Source organism: Lycium ferocissimum, chromosome 2 (assembly GCF_029784015.1).
Source record: "Lycium ferocissimum isolate CSIRO_LF1 chromosome 2, AGI_CSIRO_Lferr_CH_V1, whole genome shotgun sequence".
In the NCBI taxonomy this organism is placed as follows: Eukaryota; Viridiplantae; Streptophyta; class Magnoliopsida; order Solanales; family Solanaceae; genus Lycium; species Lycium ferocissimum.
Genome location: NC_081343.1, coordinates 2250651 through 2273267, shown reverse-complemented (window position 1 = coordinate 2273267; position 22617 = coordinate 2250651). Strand labels below are relative to the sequence as shown.

The 22617-nt window shown below is 38.6% G+C and overlaps 2 protein-coding genes across 2 annotated transcripts; one reads left to right on the top strand and one right to left on the bottom strand.

The window, feature by feature from the left end:
- The first annotated feature begins 12033 nt into the window (after positions 1-12033).
- Positions 12034-14367, top strand: LOC132032654 (chaperone protein dnaJ C76, chloroplastic). Its single transcript, XM_059422321.1, has 4 exons — positions 12034-12517; positions 12985-13241; positions 13328-13511; positions 13665-14367. The coding sequence occupies exons 1-4, from the start codon at positions 12173-12175 to the stop codon at positions 14274-14276; spliced, it is 1398 nt and encodes a 465-aa protein (XP_059278304.1). The 5' UTR covers positions 12034-12172; the 3' UTR covers positions 14277-14367.
- Positions 14368-14675: 308 nt separating this feature from the next.
- Positions 14676-20200, bottom strand: LOC132032663 (thioredoxin-like protein YLS8). The gene is made up of 2 exons (XM_059422330.1): positions 19970-20200; positions 14676-15210 (listed from the first exon to the last, which is right to left on the bottom strand). Exons 1-2 carry the CDS (start codon positions 20087-20089, stop codon positions 14902-14904), a joined length of 429 nt encoding a protein of 142 aa, XP_059278313.1. The 5' UTR covers positions 20090-20200; the 3' UTR covers positions 14676-14901.
- Positions 20201-22617: the final 2417 nt, after the last annotated feature.

Below are 22617 nucleotides of genomic sequence, written 5' to 3'. Positions count from 1 at the left end.
GCATGATCTTTATGAAATAAGCAAATAACGTGCGTGTATGATTCTAAAGAAATTCTGCTCTTAGAACCACTAGGATGGCTAACGTTATTGATTTCCATAAGCCACTTCGTATGATTATGATGCGTATCCATGATGTCCGACGATGTGTATCTATGATGTCCGAAGTTTGGCCAATATGTTTCCGGATGGCATTTGAGAAACAAATGATCTGACTATAGTTTTGACTTTCCGAAAAAATTAATATATTCGGTTGTTCCATCGAGCCTTTGATATGTTTTGATACGTACGTAAGATTCCAAAGGTTCTATTTGATTTGGTCCATAACGATATACAAAAGATTCTTGACATGGTTACGGCTTTGATTCCCCAAAAATAGCTCTGAAATGCTCGTAGAAGGTTACGTACTTCAAACGATCCTTATTTGTTTCACGATATGTGTATTCTTAACGTCATCAAATTATGATCCTTATGTCTTTCGTACGACTAAATTTCAAAAGTTGGTTTTCAAAAGGGTTTTGTTCTTAAACGATTTTGAAACTACGAACGTCCGTAACTTTCGCAGAAAGGCTCGGATCGCTTTGATATCTTCGCAAATGATTTCATGACGTATAATGACTTAAGATTTCATAGGCGGACCCGGATTGGGTTGACGCTCGCCCGTGGGTCCCGCGACCTTCTATGTTGGTTCTAACGACCTATTTTCGAAAGAATTTAATACGACTATCTTTCCGACCCCCGAGTATGACTATACATTTATTTGCTGAGCCTGAAATGAGGATTTTCACACATATGATTTTGATACGTGGCTATGGTTTCTGAAATTCGGTTTGATATGTTCCCGAGTGATATTCGGAAGGAAACCCGATTTGACTATTGTTTCAGTTTTGAAGTAACAGTTGTTTTGATTATCTTCTTGGGTCTTTGTAAGTGTTTTGCATTGCATGTGGTATTAACATTGGGGTTCCCGGCCGCGGTATATTTATATAATTGTGATATTAACCGGGTTCCCGGCCGCGGTATATTTATATATACTGTGATCTTAACCGCCGGGTTCCCGGCCGCGGTATATTTATATATTTGTGATATTAACCGCCGGGTTCTGGGCGGTATATGTGATATGATAATGTGAGGACATGATGATGTGATATGATATGTTTGATTTTCCCGTATATATGAGACGAAATGGTTCTTTCGAAAAGAAATGTTTTCACTTATGACACTTAGTCCCATTATGGGCCGGATATTATACGCGGCAGCGTTATACATGATTTGTACGTTCGGAGTAAGCGTTTGGGGCATTCTGACTATTATGTTTGTTCTCTGTACCTCGTTTGTACGATTTGTATCTCGGATGTAAGCACACTGGTATTCTCGGTCATTATGCTTGACTTTTACGTACTCCGTGCTTCGGTGATTTTGTTTACGGTATCTCATGCTTTACATGCTCGCACATATTCCGTGCGACCCCCTTTCTTCGGGGTCGCGTTTCATGCCCGCGGTACGACGCCCGATTGAAGATCCGCCGCTTTAGGATACTTACTCTGTCGCTTTAGAGCGCTCCTTTGTTCCGAGCCTACACTTTGGTACGGATTTTTACATTTGTAAATATGTATATATCTATTCGGGGGTACGGCGGGGCCCCGTCCCGTCATATGATTACGTTATTCTCGTTTAGGTCTGTAGACATGTATGTGGGTTGTGTCTAGTTTGTTTGGACGTGTATGCGTGACATGTGTTTTGGGCGGTCCCACTCGCCACGGCAGCCTTGCCGGCTTGCCTGTATATATGTATATTGATCTGTTGGCCCTGCGTGGCCTTTGTTGGTATTTCCTGCGTGCAGGTTTGATTTGGATAGTAAGAAAAACAGAGGAAACTCTGCCCAAATTTTTCTAAAATATTTAGATTATCACCTTACCGGTTTATGTAATATATGAGGTACTGTGTGTTAGTTACGTATGGGTGCCCAGCTCGGGCACTAGTCACGGCCTACGGGGTTGGGTCGTGACAGAATGACCCCTGCTGAATTAAAAGAATTGAAAGCTCAGTTGAAGGATCTTCTGGATAAAGGTTTTATCAGGCCCAGTACTTCTCCGTGGGGTGCACCGGTGCTGTTTGTTCGTAAGAAAGACGGTTCGTTGAGAATGTGTATTGATTACCGTCAGCTCAACAAGGTGACTATTAAGAACAAGTACCCTTCCCGAATCGATGATTTATTTGATCGAGTACGGCGCGAAGTACTTTTCCAAGATCGATCTTCGGTCTGGATATCATCAGTTGCAAGTCAAAGAGCAAGATATCCCGAAGACAGATTTTCGGACCAGATATGGCCATTATGGATTTCTTGTCATCTCCTTCGGTCTCACTAATGCGCCAGCAGTTTTTATGGATTTAATGAATCGAGTCTTCAAGCCATTTCTTGACATCTTTGTGATTGTGTTCATTGATGATATTCTGATATACTCTAGGTCAGGAGCGGAGCATGCATATCATTTGCGAGTCGTATTGCAGACACTGCAACATCATAGGTTGTATGCTAAATTCTCTAAATGCGAGTTTTGGTTGAATTCGGTGGCGTTTCTTGGACATATCGTCTCAGATGAGGGCATCAAGGTGGATGGTCAGAAGATCGAGGCAGTAAAGAATTGGCCGAGGCCTCTGACTCTACGGAAGTTCGTAGTTTCTCGGGCTTAGCTAGCTATTATCGGAGGTTTGTGGAGAATTTCTCTTCTATTGCTGCACCCTTGACGAAATTGACACATAAAGCAGCTAAGTTTCAATGGTCTGATGCTTGTGAAAGGAGCTTTCAGGAATTGAAGAGTCGATTAACGTCGGCGCACTCGTTCGGCACTTCTGAGGATCGAAGGCTATATGGTGTACTGTGATGCGTCGAGGGTTGGATTGGGGTGTGTTTTGATGCAGCACGGCAAGGTTATAGCATATGCTTCAAGGCAATTGAGGAAGCACAAGCAGAATTACCCGACTCATGATCTCGAGTTGGCAGCCGTTATAGTTGCCCTGAAAATATGGCGTTATTATCTTTATGGAGTTCATGTTGATATTTACACAGATCATAAGAGTTTGCAGTATATATTCAAGCAAAAAGAGCTGAACTTGAGACAACGAAGGTGGCTAGAATTACTGAAAGACTATGATGTTGATATCTTATACCATCCGGGAAAGGCGAACGTTGTAGCTGATGCGTTAAGTCGTAAGTCCATGGGCAGTTTGAAACATGTGGGAGCTGATAAGCTAGAGATGACCAAGGATCTATATCGATTGTCCAGTCTGAGTGTGCGGTTACTTGACACAAGTGACGAGGGTGTTGTGGTTCATAAAGCTGCGGAGTCATCATTAGTAGCTGAAGTGAAAGCACGACAGTTTGAAGATCCCGAATTGGTCAAGATCAAGGAAGGCATCTCTTATCAGAAAAAACAATTGTTCGAGATATCAGATGATGGAGTTCTTAAATATAAAGGTCGATGGTATGTACCTAATGTTGGGGAACTTCGCAAGCAAATTATGACAGAGATTCACCAATCTCGGTATTCGGTTCATCCCGGTTCTACTAAGATGTACCATGACCTTCATCAGTTATATTGGTGGAATGGCATGAAGAATGACATTGCTATATTTGTGGCTCAGTGTCCGAATTGTCAGCAGGTTAAGGTTGAACACCAGAAACCTGGTGGATTTCTTCAGAATATCGAGATCCCAACATAGAAGTGGGAAGCTATTAATATGGACTTTATTACAGGATTGCCCAGTTCTCGTCGGAAGTTCGATTCCATCTGGGTTATTGTGGACAGGCTTACAAAATCAGCCCACTTTTTGCCTGTCAGAACTACGTACGCAACTGAAGATTATGCCAGATTGTATATAAAAGAGATAGTTCGATTACATGGAGTTCTAGTTTCTATCATATCTAACAGAGGTGCGCAGTTTACAGCTAATTTCTGGAGATCTTTCCAAGAAGGGTTGGGTACTCATATTAGTCTTAGCACAGCTTTCCATCCACAGACAGACGGACAGGCCAAACGTACTATTTAAACGCTCGAGGATATGTTACGAGCCTATGTATTAGACTTCAAAGGAAGGCGGAAGATCATTTGCCACTTATTGAGTTTGCCTACAATAATAGCTACCACTCTAGCATACAGATGGCGCCATATGAGGCTTTATACGGGCGGAAGTGCAGGTCCCCTATTGGTTGGTTTGATGTCGGTGAAACAAAGTTATTAGGACCTGAGTTGGTGCAATAAGCGGTAGAGAAAGTTAAGTTAATTCAAGAAAGGTTATTGATGGCTCAGAGCCGATAGAAGTCATACTCAGATAATCGACGTAGAGATCTGAAGTTTGCCGTGGGGATTGGGTATTTTTTAAGGTATCGCCTATGAAAGGCATAATGAGATTTGGCAAGAAAGGCAAGCTTAGCCCCAGGTATGTCGGGCCGTATCAGATCGTGCAGAGAATTGGCCAAGTTGCTTATAAACTTGATTTGCCACCAGAGCTAGAGGCAGTCCATCCGGTATTTCATGTCTCCATACTTCGTAAATGCTTAGGCGATCCTTCTCGTATCACCCCTATTGAGGATAATCAAGTTACTAAGGACTTGTCGTACGAGGAAGTTCCTGTCGCCATCTTAGATCGTCAAGTTCGTAAATTGCGAACTAAAGAGGTAGCTTCGGTTAAGGTATTGTGGTGGAATAATAATGTAGAAGAGATGACGTGGGAGGCAGAAGAAGATATGAAAGCCCGATACCCCCATTTGTTCCAATCTTCAGGTTTACATTGACATCTCTGTACTACGACACTTCCTTTCTTATTTCTATTTCTCAAGCTATATATATGTGTTGCGTTAGGTGCTATTGCTGAGTCAGGTGCAGCGAGTACATCCCGGACCCAGTAGATGACAGTTAAGGTGAGTTATGGCTAACTTATTTTGATTTCTGCATACTTAGATGGTCGTGTGAGGACAAATTGCGATTGTTAAGTTGTTGTATGGCCCTGGGTGGCTTTGGATATTGGTTTGAGCTTCTTGACAGCTTTTGGATAGTCCTGTTTACAGAGGAAGCTCTGCCAAAATTTTTAAAAATTTTGAGAGGGTTGAGATATCCTTCAATATTCGAGGACGAATGTTTTTGAGGGGGAAAGGATGTTACATCTCGTGTTTTCATGCGTTGTCGTATCGTAAGGTTGCTAACATAGTAAGAAGGTATTTTTTTGAGGTATTTAAACAGTATGATAGTCGTACGTTAAGTTTTGAAGTCAAATGAGTTGTGATACGGAAGTCAACAAAGGTCGTCGCAAGTTACGTCTGTAAATTTCACTGAAATTTGGGTCAGATGTGAAAGAGCTTTTATCCCAATATACTTGGATTTATGGGGTGATCCACCTATCAAATCGAAGGTCTACGAGTCTAGTTTCCAGAGCATTTAACCGTTTATCGATACGACATCCGAGTAGAGAGAAATTCGCATTTCCATACAAGGGTGCAAACTGCCACAGGGCGGTGGGCCCAACTTAAGTGATATAAATAGAGCCCCCAACGTTTTAGGCCCTCATTTTTCATCAATATTAAACCCTATAACAGCCTTTATACTCTCCCAAATTTATTCTCCATCAATCACAACTAAGTTCAAAGGCAAATCAAGTGATTACAACACAAGGAATCACATGACAATCATAGAATCGTAGATTTCTCATTGTTTCGATTTTCGGAAGAAAGCTTCATCTTGAAATAACTTAAATTGCAAAGTATTATTCAACTTTTGAGGTATGATTTAACCTTATCTTCATCTCTTTGAGCCTAACAAGTAATTAAACCTAGAAATTAGGTAGAAACCCCCATAGAATAAGCTTTTGCAATTCTTATGAACTCTTATGGACTTGGCTTGATTGTTGGGCTGTTTTATATAGTTTTAACATGTTTCTTGGAGTTATGGTGGTATGGATAGGATCGTACTGATGAGGGAAAGTAGAAAAGTAAAATTTTGTAGCGTTTTGCGGGATAATTGAGCTACAAAAGTGCCTACGAACTTATGCTCGCGAGTTGTTTGCTTAAATGTCTAAGTGAAGATTTCCATGAGCTATGAGTTTCATTTTGATCTTGAATAGTTCATTTTGTGTAGGTAGTCGTTCATAAGGTATTCAAGGACCCCGAAGACGCATATAGCTCTATCAACGAGGTATGTAGGGTCCTTCTTTATATCTTTCGGCGTGACTAGAACTCGAACGAACGTTTATTAGATTGTTTCATCGAATTCGAACTGCTCCACTTCAAATTGATAAATATGATTAAATCTGCCCTTTTCTCATGAATAACTCACATCGAAGAAGATTTAAGTATTCTCATCCTTCCTTGTTCGTCGCTCAAAGAGAATTAAAAATTCTATTGTTCGTTCTTTTTTCGACGTTCATATTGATCATGGTTACTGATAGCTTGAACATGATGTCTACTTCAAACAAATCCATACTACGTAACTTCCATGTTTCTTGTGTTGGTTGTCTCATAATTGGAAACTAAAGAACGTAGGGACTGATTTGAATAGATTTTTGTCGTCTGTCATGTGACTAGAACACGCACTATCTAGATACCATTTACCTTTGGGTTTCTTCGTGTGGTGTTCCTCGCTGGTTTCTCCAATTGCCATGAAGCATATATTTTCCACAACATCTTTTATTTTCTGAGAGTTCATCTTCGCTCCAGCTGCTAAAAGCCCTTTATTTTTGATAGTTCCTGGAGGATTTCCTTCTTGATTCTGAGCACTCAGAGGCAATATGACCATACGTCCCACATTCATAACATTTTCCATCATTTTTCTGTGGATCAGTAGAACTTTTTCCTTTTCAAAAATTTGAGGTTGTTCTTCGATTATTTCTCGATCTCCTCATTGCTTCCACTACAGATCTGGAGATCAGTGCAACTTTATCTTCCTTGAAGTCATCATCATCACTTTCAACCATCTGAGTTTTGAATGCAACCACTTTCTTTTTCTCTTCCTTTTGGTGCCTGTTGATGTGATTTTTCTTAAAGGTCATGAGATTTCCTCTGAGTTCATCATAAGTCATTTTATCAAGCTTTCCATCTTCCAAAATGATAGCTTTGGTTTCCCATGATTTTGGAAGAGATCTAACAAGTTTTCTTACTTGTTGAGCATTGGAATACACAACACCAAGAGACTTTAACTCACAGATTATTTTGCTGAATCTGGAAAACATTGATTCAATGTTTTCATCTTCCTTCATCATTAAATTTTCATACTCATGATGAAGAGCATCAATCTTGTTTTCTCGAACTGTGGATGTGCCTTTATAGGTTACTTCCAGTTTGTCCCACATTTCCTTTGCAGTCTCACAATTTGATATTTTACTATACTCTTCTCCACTGACTGCACAGTACATCAAAGATATAGCTCTGGCGTTTGTAGCAATGACTTCTTGTTGTTCCTTAGTCAAGTCAAACGACACTTCATCAAGTTTCTCTTTATTATCTTTTGCTTCACTAGGGGGAATAGGTTTTGATCCCTTCTTTATTACAACCCATGCTTGGTAGTCAGTTGACATGACAAAGATTCTGAATCTCTCCTTCCAGTGTGCATAGTGCTCACCAGCAAAATAGGAAGGTCTAGTAGTGGAGTGTCCGTCTTGCAGTATTGCTCCAGGGATATGATATCCAGCCATTTGATCTTTTCCTCAAGTGCTGTTAAGCAACTAAGATTGAGTCCAGGCTCCGATACCAATTGAAAGTGCAAGAGAGGGGGGGGGGGGGGGTGAATTGTAATCTTTTTTCTTTTAGAGAGTCGACTATATAGAACACCTAGTCGACTATGATAATTATAACTGTAAAGTAAATGCAAAAAGTAATTGACACATAATGTTTATACTGGTTTAGATTCGATGTGAATCCTAGTCCAGTCCCCTTAGGTTGCAAGGGTGATCTCTGCAGCTCTTTAATGTGAATCTTGGTACAAGGAATTGGTTTGAATGGAGCTCCTCTGTCTACACTCAAAATCTCGTAATTTTGTGTTACAAAGTCTCACCAACTGAAAATTACTCTCTCCTCTTTTTTTTTTGTTTACACAACAACTCTCAATTTGAATTACAATGCTTATGAAAAGTAGAGCAAAGACTATGTGAAGGTTGAGACAAAGTACAAGTTGTGCGTCTGAATGAGCCAGTATTTATACAAGTGACATGAGGTTGTCGTGGCTCTTCCAAGCAGAGAAAGCAACCAAAGAGATTTGATCCTTGCAAAATAGGAAGATTGAGGATCCTTATTTTCCAAGAATAAAGCAAGAGCTTTGATGATGATTGATCTTTTCCTTGTGTTTTTGGACGACTTTATACCTGATTATCTTCCTTCCTTTAAAGAATCCTTGTTTTACTAATCAATACTCAATTATCTCCTTCCTTTTAACGATCCCGTGATTTGCCTTCAAATTATTTCCTTTCCTTGTGCAGAAGGTCTCATGGTACTTGATTGCCAGTGGTAGTTTCCTTTTAATGACCTCTTCTTCATTAATGCAGATATCATGCTAGCTTGATCCATTCATGAGATCATAGGCCGAACTGTTGCAGTGTTAATTGCTTGGGCCTTGAGTATTTTCCTTGCATAGTAATATCGGTTGTCATCATTAAAATATTAACATTAACACTTGATACCATGTGAATGGAATTGGAGAGAATAAGTTATATATTATTACTCAAAGAATTCAATGGTATAAATACATGAAGAGGATAAGCTAACTATGGTAACTAAATAGTTAAATCCCTATAAATCTGCTAAATCCCTACAAATCTGTTATGCATCTATATTCACTATAATGATTGGAGAGAATAAGTTATATATTATTACTCAAAGAATTCAATGGAATTCAATGGTATAAATACATGAAGAGGATAAGCTAACTATGGTAACTAAATAGTTAAATCCCTATAAATCTGCTAAATCCCTACAAATCTGTTATGCATCTATATTCACTATAATGATTGTAATGATTCTGTAACAAATACCATAATGATTGTAATGATTCTGTAACAAATACCAAGTGAACCCCAAAAAGATTCGAAAACACGGACCCTGTATTGTTGCCACAGAAAATGGCAAGACGAAATGATTAGTATGTAAAGCCTCATGATTTTTAGGCGTAAAATGTCGATGATAGCGAGCTCAATGGCAAAATTAAGGTGTCCCGGGGATTATAAGAATCAATACAATCCAAACGAAGTGTTTAGTGCTATGCCAATATGTATAGAATGAACCAGAAGTGATTTAACATGGGAAAAAATAATCAAAGGATTTAACAAAAAAAAGAAGAAGGAAGAGAATGAAAAAGAATAAATTTTATGAATTATGGGCCAAAGCCGGCTATATATGAGCTTCAACAGAAGCTCCTAAAAAAATGACACAACAGAAAAGCTTTACAAGCTTTCTTCCAAAAACACAAACGCATTGAGTCATGACTAGTATTATCATTTTTGCGGATTATTTGAGATGCTTTTGTGTTGTAATAGTTGGATGTTTCTAGTTATATCATATTTCTGTTTTAGATTATTTCTTAAATATCTTGAAAATTCGTTGTCATATAGCGAGTGTTCGTTTGCCTAACGGGGATATTGGGTGCCATCATGGCTTGGGTGAGTTGGTGTCAAAATAAGCCCAAAGTTAAATGACCCGCCCAATTCGTTCAGATTTTTATGGGTTGACTCAAGATAATTTAAAATTGGGCTAAATTGTAACCCATTCAAGCGTGACCCATTTAAAATGATTGTCAGCTTAGCCCAGTTTAATCATCAAATTCAATCCACTTTCTATCTTCACTAAGTCAAGCATTCATCACTAAGGTAAGCATGACCCATTTGCTCCATCTACTCCTACATAACACTTGCTAGGGGCGTACAAAGTAAACCGATAAACCGCACCAAACCGATAAACCTCACCAAACCGATAAACCGAGAAAAAAACTCGACTAGTGGTTTGGTTTGACTTGGCTTGGTGTTGGAAAAAAAAACCCGACCATAATTGGTTTGGTTTGGTTTAGCTAAAAAAGGTCAAATCAAACCGAACCAACCCGACATTACATCTATTCAATTTTTAAAATATTTTATACATAAAAATATTTATTTGTAATGTAATTTATAAATATTTCTTAATTTTTTTCATAGTTTTTCATCTATTATCATATTATTCAAGCTTGAACTTAGGATTTTGAATGTGAATAAGTTTTATATCCTATGGATGTTAGTAACTCATATAAAGTCCAAACCAAAACCAACTCAACACGAATACTAACAAAAGAATTTCAATTTACCCATAGAAATGACAATAATGTTGGATATCTATTGTTTAGTTTTGCTTAATTGGTTTAGAGAGTGAAAATACAGAACTTAAGCTTTTTTTTCTTGTCATGTAAATTAATACTTATTAGCCGTACTTATTTTAGCATGACTTAGTGTTTTTAGATTATGGTAATTTTCTTTATGGCTTATTAATTAGCAATATTTATTTTAACTGATTTTATTATCTTTTGTTGAATATTTTAATACAATGTCATCACTCTTCTCACATTTTGTGTTATCTTCTTATGAAACACCTTAATTACATAATTGTATCTTACTAGGACTAAAGAAATATTTGACGTAAAAGTTATATGTTTTGTATCAAGATTATTCCGAAAAAAAAAAAAACTCGAATAACCCGAGAAAACCCGAGGTTGAAAATCCCGAATTTTATTGGTTTGGTTTGGTTTGGTGTATCAATTTAAAAACCCGACGCAATTGGTTTGGTTTGGTGTTTAAGAAATTCGAACCAACCCGGTCCATGTACACCCATAACACCCGCGCACCCTAACCCACCACCCATTCTCCAAAAAATATATAATTTTTTTATAAAAAAAAAAACTTTAAAAAAAAAAAATTGGTTTTTTACACCACCCCCCACCCCTTGCGACCCCCCAGCCTCCAAAAAAATTATTATTTTTTAAAAAAGTTTTTAGAAGTTTTTATTTTTATTTTTCACACCACCCCCAACCCCCACCCTAAAAAATAAAAAAAATAAAAAAAAGTTTTTTTAAAAATTTTTACACCACCCATCTCCTGCAACACACCCCACCCCCTTGCGACCTACCTGCCACCACCCTCCAATTTTTTTTAACCAAATGGGCAGGTCATGATCCAACTCATTTCAACCCAGCCCGTTTTAGCGCAAAGTAAATTTGAGCGGGTCATGACCCAACACGATTTTCAATTCAACCCATTTTAACTTCTCCAATTTCAGCCCAACACGCTCATTTGACACCCCTAGTGCTCTATATAAAAAGGGTTGTAATTAGAGATCTCTTTGTCTGATTCATAGTGAAAAACTCTCTCTAAATCTGCACCGAGAACGTAAGCTTAGTCGAACCTCGTGAAATCCTTGTGTTATTTCTTCTTCTCTATTTACTTTAACTGTATACTTCTATGCTAGTTAACCTACAATCTTTTACAATAATAGGGTTTAACAAAATTTTAATTCTGTTGAAAATTTACTGAAGCGACAGAGCTTTCATTTTAGGAACAAGAGATGACTAATTGGTTAGTCTCACACGCGGTGAGTAAGTTATTTTTGAAGTAATCTAAACTATTTAAATCAAATACTCCCGTTTCATCGGTGTCTTAGTTTGATTGAGTACAAAGTTTAAGAATATAATGGAGATTTTTGAATTACGATCTTAAACTAAAGGTAATGAATAATGTATCTAAAATATTCTTTGAATTATTGTTATCTTAATCATATCATGTCATTCCTATAAAAGAGTATCACTAAGGATAAAATAAGAATGTATGAATTAAAACTTACTAAAATAAAAGGTGAATTTTTTTAAATAGACTAAAAAAAAGTTAAGACACATAAATTAAAACGAAGGATTCTTTTTTCTTTTTCGTGGCTAAAAGCTTAATCTAATTAATATATTTATGTGGCTGCCAAACAAATTGACAAGTGTGACTATAAAGTCTTGGGACGTTTTGGCACTTTGGAAGCAGATTTAAACTTCTCAATCTCTTGTGATGTGAAATATGCAAATATCTTTCCACACAAAAAAATATCTGCCCCTAGCCAAAAGGAAGAAGACCTTATTCTTTTTTGCCACTTTTTCCTGTCCCCCCTCCTGCTTCAGAGGACCAAGTAGGAAAAATGCATTCTTCTACTCTGCCCATTCAAACCATTCCCACAAAAAGCATAAACAAACTTCCAAATCCAAGAGCTCCTCTTGCAAATTCATGGAAATACCGTGACAATAATACTAGTAATTCTCTCATATGCAGAGCTCATACTTCTTCAATCACTGACTTTGACCTCTATGATCTTCTTGGAGTTGAGAGTTCATCTAACCAGGCTCAGATTAAGCTGGCCTATAGGATGCTGCAGAAGCGATGCCACCCGGATATCGCTGGACCAACGGGCCATGACATGGCTATTATACTCAATGAAGCTTATGCTCTTCTTTCTGATCCTATTGCACGTATGGCTTACGATAAGGTCAGTCCATATACATGGTGGAAAAAGTAGCAGTCTTGAATGTTTCTTTGCTAAATCATTTTATTTAGTATATAAATCGCTGATATTCCACCCTGATGCGGATCTAGGACATGTACATGTTCTGTGGGTTGAACTGAATCTATTGCTGCCAATTGAACTGTGCATACATAAGCAAAAGAGAGTCTTTTAAAACGTACGCGTATAATAAGATCAGAATCATTTTATTACTCTAAATCCTAAATTCACTGTTGATTCCACCAGTATAACAGGGAGAGTGATTCCACCACAATAATTCTTATTTAGGAGTGCAATAAAAAGTTTATGTACTCTTTTCATCACTCTCCCTGTTACCTTGTATTATCCTAAAGAAGTCAGCTTAAGCTCTTAAAAGACCAAAATCAGTTGATATGTTTTTCTTTTTGATGTTTCTCTTGTAATCAATCCTATTGGTGGAAAATATGATGCAGGAACTGACAAAAATAGCAGATTTAAGGGGCTACACAGGGAAACCTTTATATTCAGCATGGTGTGGTCCAGAGAATGAAGAAAGAGCTGTGTTTGTTGATGAAGTAAAGTGTGTAGGCTGCTTAAAATGTGCTTTATTGGCTGAAAAGACATTTGCTGTTGAATCTGCGTATGGAAGAGCCAGAGTTATTGCTCAATGGGCTGATCCAGAACCCAAAATTCAAGAATCCATAGACGCATGTCCAGTTGATTGCATCTCGTAAGACAAGTTACTTCTTGGGACTTCTAAGATAACTGTTGTTTGATAATCTTTAACTTGCTGTTCTTTCTGACATGTTTTCATAGGGTTGTTGAGAGGTCAAATTTGGCTGCACTTGAATTCCTAATGTCCAAGAAGCCACGAGGCAAAGTTAGAATTGGTGCTGGAAATACAGTTGGTGCTCGCACCTCCAATATATTTGATGATCTAGAAAAATTTCAAAGCAGATATCAAGATGCTCTGAACAAAGCTTCCAAGACAAATCCTGAGGTAAGGCTTTTATTAATAATATATATTAGCATAATTGTTCTTTTGATAAGTCAAATGCGATACAAACAAAAAAAAAAAAAAAAGGAATTTAGTTAGCGTTATGGCAAACCAGGGGAACTTTCGTTTGATCATAGAACTGTTACTATATTTCAGGCTTCAGATGTGCAAAAAGAAGAACGAATGTCAGCATTTCAAGCAATCCGAGCAATGTCAAATTGGTTCTACTGGCAATCACCTGTTGCAGGAACTGCAGAAACGGACCAAGCTTTGGTTCCAGTTAGGAGAAGGCTAATTGAACCCGATGTTAAGAAGCTCAGAGATGCTGCAGCGGCCATGAAAGAGGTCAAAGCAACAGTTAATCAGAGGTGCAACGACGAGTATTGGTCTCCATCAACTGCTGCACTTCCAGAAGTAACAAACACTAGTCTGGTAGATGAAGTTTCCTCGAATGCTTCCTCTCCCAAAGCACCGGTGGAATTCTATGACGAAGTTTTCTCACCTAAGGAGAAACATCAAGACAATCCCTGGCTCTGGAGAGTGCCATTCACAACAGCAACGGCAGCAGCAATTATAGTTTGGATAAAACTTGGAGAAGAAGCGACTGTTACACTCGACGATCATATTGGTGGTCCTCTCCCATTAGACATTGTCAATAGCTCATGGCTGAAGTCCATTCTGGCAGCTGTTACATGGTATATGATTGGTATGGCTCTAGTGGAACTCGCAGGGTCCATTCATAGTTTGTTTGGGAAGGGCAGGAAATAGTGAATTTTCATTCTGGAGGATAAGTTCAGACAGATAAATCTTGTAACATAAATGTAAAGTTATTATATGGTCCAATCAGTTCTTACAGTTATCATCTGGTCTAATCAGTTCTTGTCCCAAGGGCCTCAAAGCCTGCTCATGGAAAAACGAAGCTTCACTTCTGAGATTGTTCCATTTTTAAATGTTTACGAGGTAAAACTCTAAGAGATAACATAGAATGCCCTGATCTGACTGTACACCATTATTGGAACTGCGGATGGAAAATGCTTATTCTCTATAAGTTAGCGTAGCATTAACAGAATTAATTGAAATCAGTACATTGTAGAGAGAATAATAGCTACCTGAATAGTTAAATCATCTCCCTAATTGACTTGTTCACTTGTATCATCTGGCACATACTGAAGCCGAAACCACAATTACAGAAAGGTCCATATAATTGATCATAACATAGTTTTAAGAAGAGTTGAGGTCTTTCCACTTGCAACAAATGGGAAGTTATTATACACTTTTGGAGCTTGACAGCAACTGAGTCAGCTTAATGGGAAATCGTTTTAGCAACTGTATATAACAGTTCAGTCATAAAGTGCAGCATATTCCACAACCAAAATACAATATCAACAAACACTCAGTAACGATACTTGGTAGAGTAATCTTTTGGTGCAATGACCAGACCACGACCCTTTCGTGCACCACGGTACACTGTCTCAACAATATCGATGAACTCTTGTTTATCTTTGAGTGCCCAGTTGATCTTGTTATTGTTTCCAGTGCCAAGATCAATCATGATGTGCTTGTTCCTGAAGAAGAACATGATAGTGGATGGATCGTACAACTCGTACATCGTGTTAAAATCAGGGACCTCTGTGATGTCCACCAGGTATATGACAGCAAAATTCTTTAATGTATCTGCAACTGAAGCCAGCACCTCATCCATCTGAAATGCCAGAAGAAATAACCAGCTCAAACCAAATATAGTTTTACAAATTTTATAGCAAGGGGAAAATGAGAATAAATATAAAACAAAAAAGAGAGGGCATGAGAGAGAATAAATACGCCACTGTGACTCCAACTCTCCTCACGAGAAGAGAGAAGCCAAATGATGTTACGTTACTGCAAAGTAATGAATCAATTAAAAATACCACTATTGCCGATATTAGCAACAACCTGCCAACCACCCAAAAAAGGAGAGGTCTGGGAAGATATCACTAACAGCGGATGTGAGAAGATACTGAAGTGGAGAACCCAAAAAAAAAAAAAAAAGTTAACAGCAGAATAAACAATCTACATCCAATTAAACTGGACAGTCACTGACTAAAGCACCTGTTCTGACAGTACCTGACATTAATCAGGTTTTCTGGTGGAAACTAACGTATGCCAATCTGGTATAGGAGCTGTATTAGGAAAAGACTAATAGCATTTCTGAGTAAGCTCAAGCACCTAGAGACCAGAAAAATCTAAATATGAGAAAGAGTTTATGACAACACTGAATGCTGTAGAAAAGTGGAGGCGGTATCTGCATTATAAGAACTGATCACCATACCCGAAGTATTTGGTGGAACAGAAGGTCATTACTGCTATTTAACAAAAAAGGCCCACTAAGCTACTTGGTTTGGGTTGTGAGATCCAATACAAAAGGGAGCTGAAAATAGAGTTGTTGATCCGCTCTCAAAGAGAAATGAGGATACAAAGAGACTGAAGGAAGGTTACAGGCCATAAGTCACTGTACCTACTTGGATACAAAAGAATCAACATCAGTATGAAGGAGCAACAGACTACAGACCTAATTACTTAGTTCACTCTACAGCCTCAGAGCAGTGGAGCTTACAATCTGTAGTACCAAGAAGAGAAGAAAAATTGCATGTTGGAAATACAGGAAACTTAAGGCATCAAATACTCAAGCAACTACATGACTCACCAGTAGGTGGACCCTTGTGTCAAGTAGGCAAATTTAGATTTAGGAGCATTTCCTCAGATGAGCTTAACGAAAATGTGAAATCGAATATGAGCTGTTGGGAAGTGCACCAGAGAAGCAAGAAAGGAAACATACTATCTAGGGCTTCTATAACTCTTCCCCATTCCTGACCAAGCTTGGAAGCAGAGCATATTTGTGCAGACTTTATAGAGGTCTAAATCACAAGGAAAGAGCGTCATCTTTGTGGTAGTAGACAGGATGACTAAGGGAGTACAGAAGCTAAATTGAACTCCTGATACAATCCTTTCTGATAGAGACGGTAAATTTTTGACTGACTGCTGGCAGGAATTATTACATTAAGTTAATGGGAACACAACTATGTTAGCATAGCTTATCCCCATCAATCATTTGGACAGACGTAGAGAGTGAATAGATGTACTGATACCTATCTGAGATGTCTGACAGCTCATAGGCCCAGTGGGAGCAATGGCTTGGTTTAGCTAAAGTGATACAATTCAAACTTCCATCACTTTTTGAATTTCACACCATTTGAAATATGGTATGTGTATTCACCTCTCAAGATATAAATTGGACCTCATTAGAAGCTTATATACCAGCAGCAGTGGATTTCTTAACCAAAAGGCAACAGACACAGCAGCTATTGAAAGACAATCAAAAGAAGAGCACGAGAAAGAATGTCATTTTATGCAGATACGCCACAAATCTGAATGAGAATTTATAGACAGACATTAAGAAAATATAAATTATCCGGAAAATTTAAGTTCAAGTTGTATGGCCATTCAAGGTTCTGGAAAGGGCAAGGTGCCATTCAGATCGGACTTACCCTTACCCTTCTGACCCTAGTGCACCCTTTATTGCATATATATGTGTGCTCAACGAAGATGGTCAATTTGTGGTTCAACCAGTAGCAATCTCGCAGAGACAGTGGGTCAAAAGGGGGAACTTGGAAGTGGCAAAGGCGCTGGTGCAATGGTCGAACTTACCTCTAGAAAACTCCAACTGGGAGATTTCAATTTCACCTAGGCCAGGTTACCAAATTTTGCTGCTAGTTCTTGAGGACAAGAATTTATTTCAGGGGGTTGGATTGTAATATGTCAATGTAGGGAAGTCGAATTATCTAAAAAGAGAAGTCAAAGTAGACATGAAACATAACCAACTGCTGAGATTAGCATTTCATTACTGAGCAGAAACTTCTTGAATTGATCCTAGCTAATTTAAAAGAAGCAGCAGCTGGAGGAAGGGAGGCAGTTATAATGGAATTCTGGTATCCCCTTCCTCCTCACTCTCTCATTTTCCTCTCTTCATCTTCATTTGTTCGCTTGAACTCTTCTTCTTCCTCATTCTTCTCTTCTCCATTCTCCTAATCTTTTCATTGTAATCGATTACGACCTATTATTCTTCAATGATCGAGCTCTCACTATGTTTTGTCTTCTTTAGTTATTTCTACATTTCAGCTATAAATTCAGTTGTTATTGCTTATGATAGTTGCAAGTTGCAACTAGTACTAGCAATTAAGACCCATTTTTTGGTAACCCACCCAAACCGCCTATATTTAAACAGTTTGGGTATTGTGATATTAAAATGGGCCAACTATGGGTTGAGCCCATATTTTACCCACCTAAAATTGGGCAGTTCACCGGTTAAATAAAGGTCACTGTCATTCACGGGTAAAAAATTGCCTTCTTTTTGCTGGAAAGCGATACAAGGCCAGCGGTCTCTCTTTCTTCAACTTCCACCAGCGTCTTATTCGCAAAGCTTGCTAGACGTGGTGAAACTTTCCTCAAAGCTACTTCCTGTTTCTACTTTCTCTTTCCAAAACCGAATCTCCACTTAAGGGCCTTGCTCATCGTTTCAATCTCAAAATGGTGTTGTCATCGACTGCAAACAAAAAGTAAAACCCCTTGGTCAAAGCTACTTCATTTCTTTTGTTTATGAATTGAACTTTTTGAAAGCCTTGGAGGAGAGTTACATGGTGGAATAGTCGAGGTGTCCACAAGCTGGCCCAGACACCAGTGTTACTAAGAAATTCACCTTTTGAAAGTTGCTCCCAAAATGAATGGAGAAATAGGTTGAACAGTAAAACTCCTTTCTTATCATTTCCTTTGTTACAGATTTTCAATTCGATTTCTTGAAAGTCGCGAACTAGATGAAACAAGAAAATGAGCCAAAATGGCTTTAACTAAACAGCTTTTCACCCAGTCCACCTTTGACCCATCTAAAACATGGGCGACGCCGCGACGGGGTGTGGATGGTTATGTCCAGCGTCTGAATCCAACCCAACGTGCCCATTTTTCCTCCACTACTGGTCATTGACCGTAGAAATTACAGCTAGACTTGAAATCGGATTTAGATTCTCGGGTTAATTAGTTGTCTTTCAACTAGTTATATTAGTCCACCCAAAAGTTTTCTTTGGTTAACTTAAGTCCTAAGCGGCTATAGATGTATTAGAAAGCCACTTGGGGTTTTATGAGAAGGTTTTTTTTGATTAAGCACCGGGTGTCCGAGTCTCTTTGAGCCCCGACTAATCCCGGGGGTGCACAGGCCCTTGGCAAGGAGTTTCCCGCAAGTGCACCACGGGTAATTCAGGGTTTCCCCAGTCCGATGGCCCTCAGAAATTGTTTGCACCCAGCGGGTTTCGAACTTGAGACCTTGAAAGGGAGCACCCCAAGGGTTTTATGAGAAGGTTTTCACTGAAGAAAAAACTGTTTTCAAGTCATACGCCTATGACTACACCATTGGGTTGGCTTACGAATGGAGGATGGAATTATGTCGATCCATCCAGAAATGCTCACCCAACACGGAATTCACATGCCTATTATTTACCAAATCGGGTTATGATGGTGCAGGGTTCAGCAGTGATTCACTGCTATCAGTAACCTTAAATGGAGCAGACGGCTTTCTCATGTCTGGTATCAGTAACCTTAAGACGGTTGTGACATTTCTCATATGTTCACCAATACTTGTTGGGACCCATATTAACCTACTTACAAGTGGAGCTACTACAGCTGCTTGTAGCATTTGATGGCCTTAAAAACAATGACATCTACAACCTTTCATGAAAAATCCACCGGTTGGGTGCAAGTTGATTATCACTATACGATTCATTTCCAACCTTGAGGACAAGGTCACCTAATGAGGATTGGATGTAGCAATTACAAGTAGATTAGGAATCAGATTTATATGCTCGGGTTAATTAGAGGTCTTCCAACTAGTTATTTTAGTCTCCAAAAGTTTCATTTTATTAACTTAAGTCCTAGATTAAGTTAACTAGGAAAATACATTGGAATATTCCAGCTGTCCAATTTAGCTACTGCTTGTAAATACCAGAGATTATTTTCCACATTGAATGAAGAAAAATCTTATTTCCTTAACCTCCTTTCTCTGTTTTCTGAAGGTAGAGTCCTTTACATTTTTTCATTATTCATTAACTCCCAGCTTCCATCCGTTAATCACAATTATATTTCTAAATTCAAATATAAAGAAACATTATAGACTACTAATTGACTATCCTAACAATTAAACAAACAAAACTCTGCAATAGCCAAAACTTCTTCCTTCTTTTCTAAATCTTTAAAAAAAAAAAAAAAACAAATTCGAGTGGTCCACCTCACCACAAAACTGAGATAAAAAAGGGTTTAATGGTGAAATCAGTTAAAAGTAGAGCAATCAAGAATACACAAAAACCTAAGGTTTTCCTAAGAAACCAGCAAAATTATTGGTGGAAGCAATAATAAACCCTAAAACAAAGATTGGATAATACCTGCATGCAAGTTTCGTCCCAGTCATGGCCGAAGCGAATAATGACAAGGCGCTCTTCTTCAGCGAGAATGGCTTGATCCACAGCCCATCCTGAGTGAAGGTGTGGCAACAAGTACGACATCTTCCCTTTCTTTCTTTCTTTCTTTCTCTACCTCAACCAAGGGTTTGGGTTTTCCTTCTCTTCGATTGGTGTAAGACCCAAAGGGGGGATTAAATTGCCATATAAAGGCTCTTCCTATTGCCACTCTTTTCCCACGCGCTTATGTTGCATTATTATACTTCCAAAAACAAAAAACAAAAAAAGAAGGTTGAAAACTAAGCAGGTTCGGGTGTAACGACCCGTTTGGTCGTTATAGTGCTTTTGACCCATTTACCCCCATTGACTCTTCCTCGAGCCATGTTAGTACGATTTTGACCCGCTAGGATGGGTGGCACGATTCCCAAGGTAATCGGGCGAGTTTTATGATGAGTTATGAGAAATAGAACCTTAAAGTGAAAAATGGTTGATCGATAGTTGACTTTTGGGTAGACGGACCTTTTTCGAAAATTCATCGATTCCGTGAGATCCGGATATGACTTGGTGGGATGTTCAGTTCAGTTCCCGAGGGACTAGGGAGCGTTTTGGGTTATTGGTTGGAAAGTTGGTTTTTGTTCATGGGGTGTTGACCCAGTCAAATAGACCTCCGATGGAAATTCCAAGACCACGAGTGAGTCCGTGGCGTGTTTTTATGTGTGTGTGCATGTCTAGTTTGTATCTGGGAAGTCTCGGGTGATTGTCAGGATTTGGGAAAGACTTGGTGAAAAACCAGGAAAATTTTGGTGTCTGGTGTCTCACCCCAGCGAGACTCGATGCGCCCCCGCAGACCAGGCCTCATCGTCCCGACTGACCCGCCTCGATGAGGCCTGGCTAGCGGGCGCGGAAAGGTGGATTCCTTGGGAGTCCGCTCCAGCAAACGATATTCTGCTGGAGCGGATGCGAGGTAGCAGACGTTTTCCGCTGTGGCGGAAATTGCTGTTCCAAAATTCATTAAATGCTAAGTTAAACCCTTCATTTCCCATTCCCAAAAATTATTTCTCCTAAGTGTTTCAAGGGCGATTTGAAGTTTTTCTGAGTGGATTCTTCTTGGGGTAAGTCTATCTAATCTTGGTATCCATTATTTATCTTTCCTAAGCTTGAATCAATGGTGGGAATCTAGAAAACTAATGGAAGAAGATGAGTCTTAACCTTAACTTTGTTATTTGAATTCTAGGCTTCAAATGTGAGATTAATTGATGGATTTGACTAATCTAAGCATGGAATTCCATTAATTAGTAACCAATAGGCTTGAATCTTTCATTCTAGTTGAGAAATTGAATATGGAAAAGCTACGGTTTATGCCTAAATTGAGGGTTTTGCTTTGAATGATGAAATTGACCAATACTTGAGCTAAATTAGCAATTGGAGAGTAGAATTGGACTTCTAGAACATTGGGTTACCTATTCCATCTTTGAAATTCCCGTTTTACCCTTGTGGACCCGATTTCGCTCTTTTCCTTAGTTGTTTTTTATTCGAACGAATGTATAGCATATGGATACCGTTGTTTCGCGTTACTAACTTAGAATTCGATAATGGCTAGATTTTGAGTATTCAAAGGCTCTTTGGAAGGGAAAGGCTCAGATCTGATTGTTTGTGGCACCAGCTCGGCAGCGAGGTAGGTTACATCTTACCTTTTTGGTTAGACTTCAGTTAGCAAAGCATATGTAGAGTTAGTTATTGACGGAGAAAGCATGTTAGGCCTTCGGGTATGAAGTTGGTATGGAATCCTTAGGTTGATATTGTTGTTGATTTGTGGGCTTATCGTCTCTTATTATGTATTGACTTGTTGTAATGTGTGTGGTATTGGACTTGTTACTTAGTTTCCATATTGTGGTTGTGATACGGTTGCCTCTCACTTATCTTGACATTATCATTGATAAAGGAAAGAACTTGATTCGGCATTGATATTGTGATATATGTCCATGTAGAGGCACGATTGGGATTTGATGTGATTACACTTGATCTTGATATTATGCATTGCATTCATACTCATTTCCATGATATATTGATATGATCTGTGATTGGTACTGATGATGATAAATGAGAAGGAAACATCCGAGATTTTGGACAGATTTGATATAGTAGCCATCTCTGGGCTGTGTGCGGAATGGCTAGTGATATGGAACCATCTCTGGGCTGTGTGCGGAGTGGTTGGTGTTGTGTGATACGCCCAAATTACACCTTTAATATCAGGAGTAAGCGGTCGTTGTCAAATATAGAATCCAACAAGGTTGGGGTCGAATCCCACAGAGAATACAATGAAGAAATATACTTGTTAAGTATAACACTCGACTATTAGTCTATATTTCAAGGGAGAGGGGAAGATAATAATGATTAGTTTGAAGTTTGACCATTAATGTCTAAGAGTTGTTGTTATAAAATGTAAACTATTGGTAAAGGGACTAAGGTTGCGGTTCTAATGGAAGGTAATGCAAATGGGTATCAATTCAACTTCTTTAAATGTCTAGATGCGATTAAACATGGGCTACGAAATTTTATCAAAAGTCTCTCAACCAAATTGATAAATATCATTACTAAGCTTTCTCAAGCCTTAGAATGTGGAGAATGCGAAC

Bases quoted from the DNA above. Each gene is read 5' to 3' on its own strand.
- LOC132032654 (XM_059422321.1), top strand. From the start codon at position 12,173: ATGCATTCTTCTACTCTGCCCATTCAAACCATTCCCACAAAAAGCATA. The intron at 12,518-12,984 runs GTCAGTCCATAT...AATATGATGCAG, and splicing joins CACGTATGGCTTACGATAAG to GAACTGACAAAAATAGCAGA. The intron at 13,512-13,664 runs GTAAGGCTTTTA...ACTATATTTCAG, and splicing joins CTTCCAAGACAAATCCTGAG to GCTTCAGATGTGCAAAAAGA.
- LOC132032663 (XM_059422330.1), bottom strand. From the start codon at position 20,089: ATGTCGTACTTGTTGCCACACCTTCACTCAGGATGGGCTGTGGATCAA. The intron at 15,211-19,969 runs GTATTATCCAAT...CTGGCATTTCAG, and splicing joins GGGACGAAACTTGCATGCAG to ATGGATGAGGTGCTGGCTTC.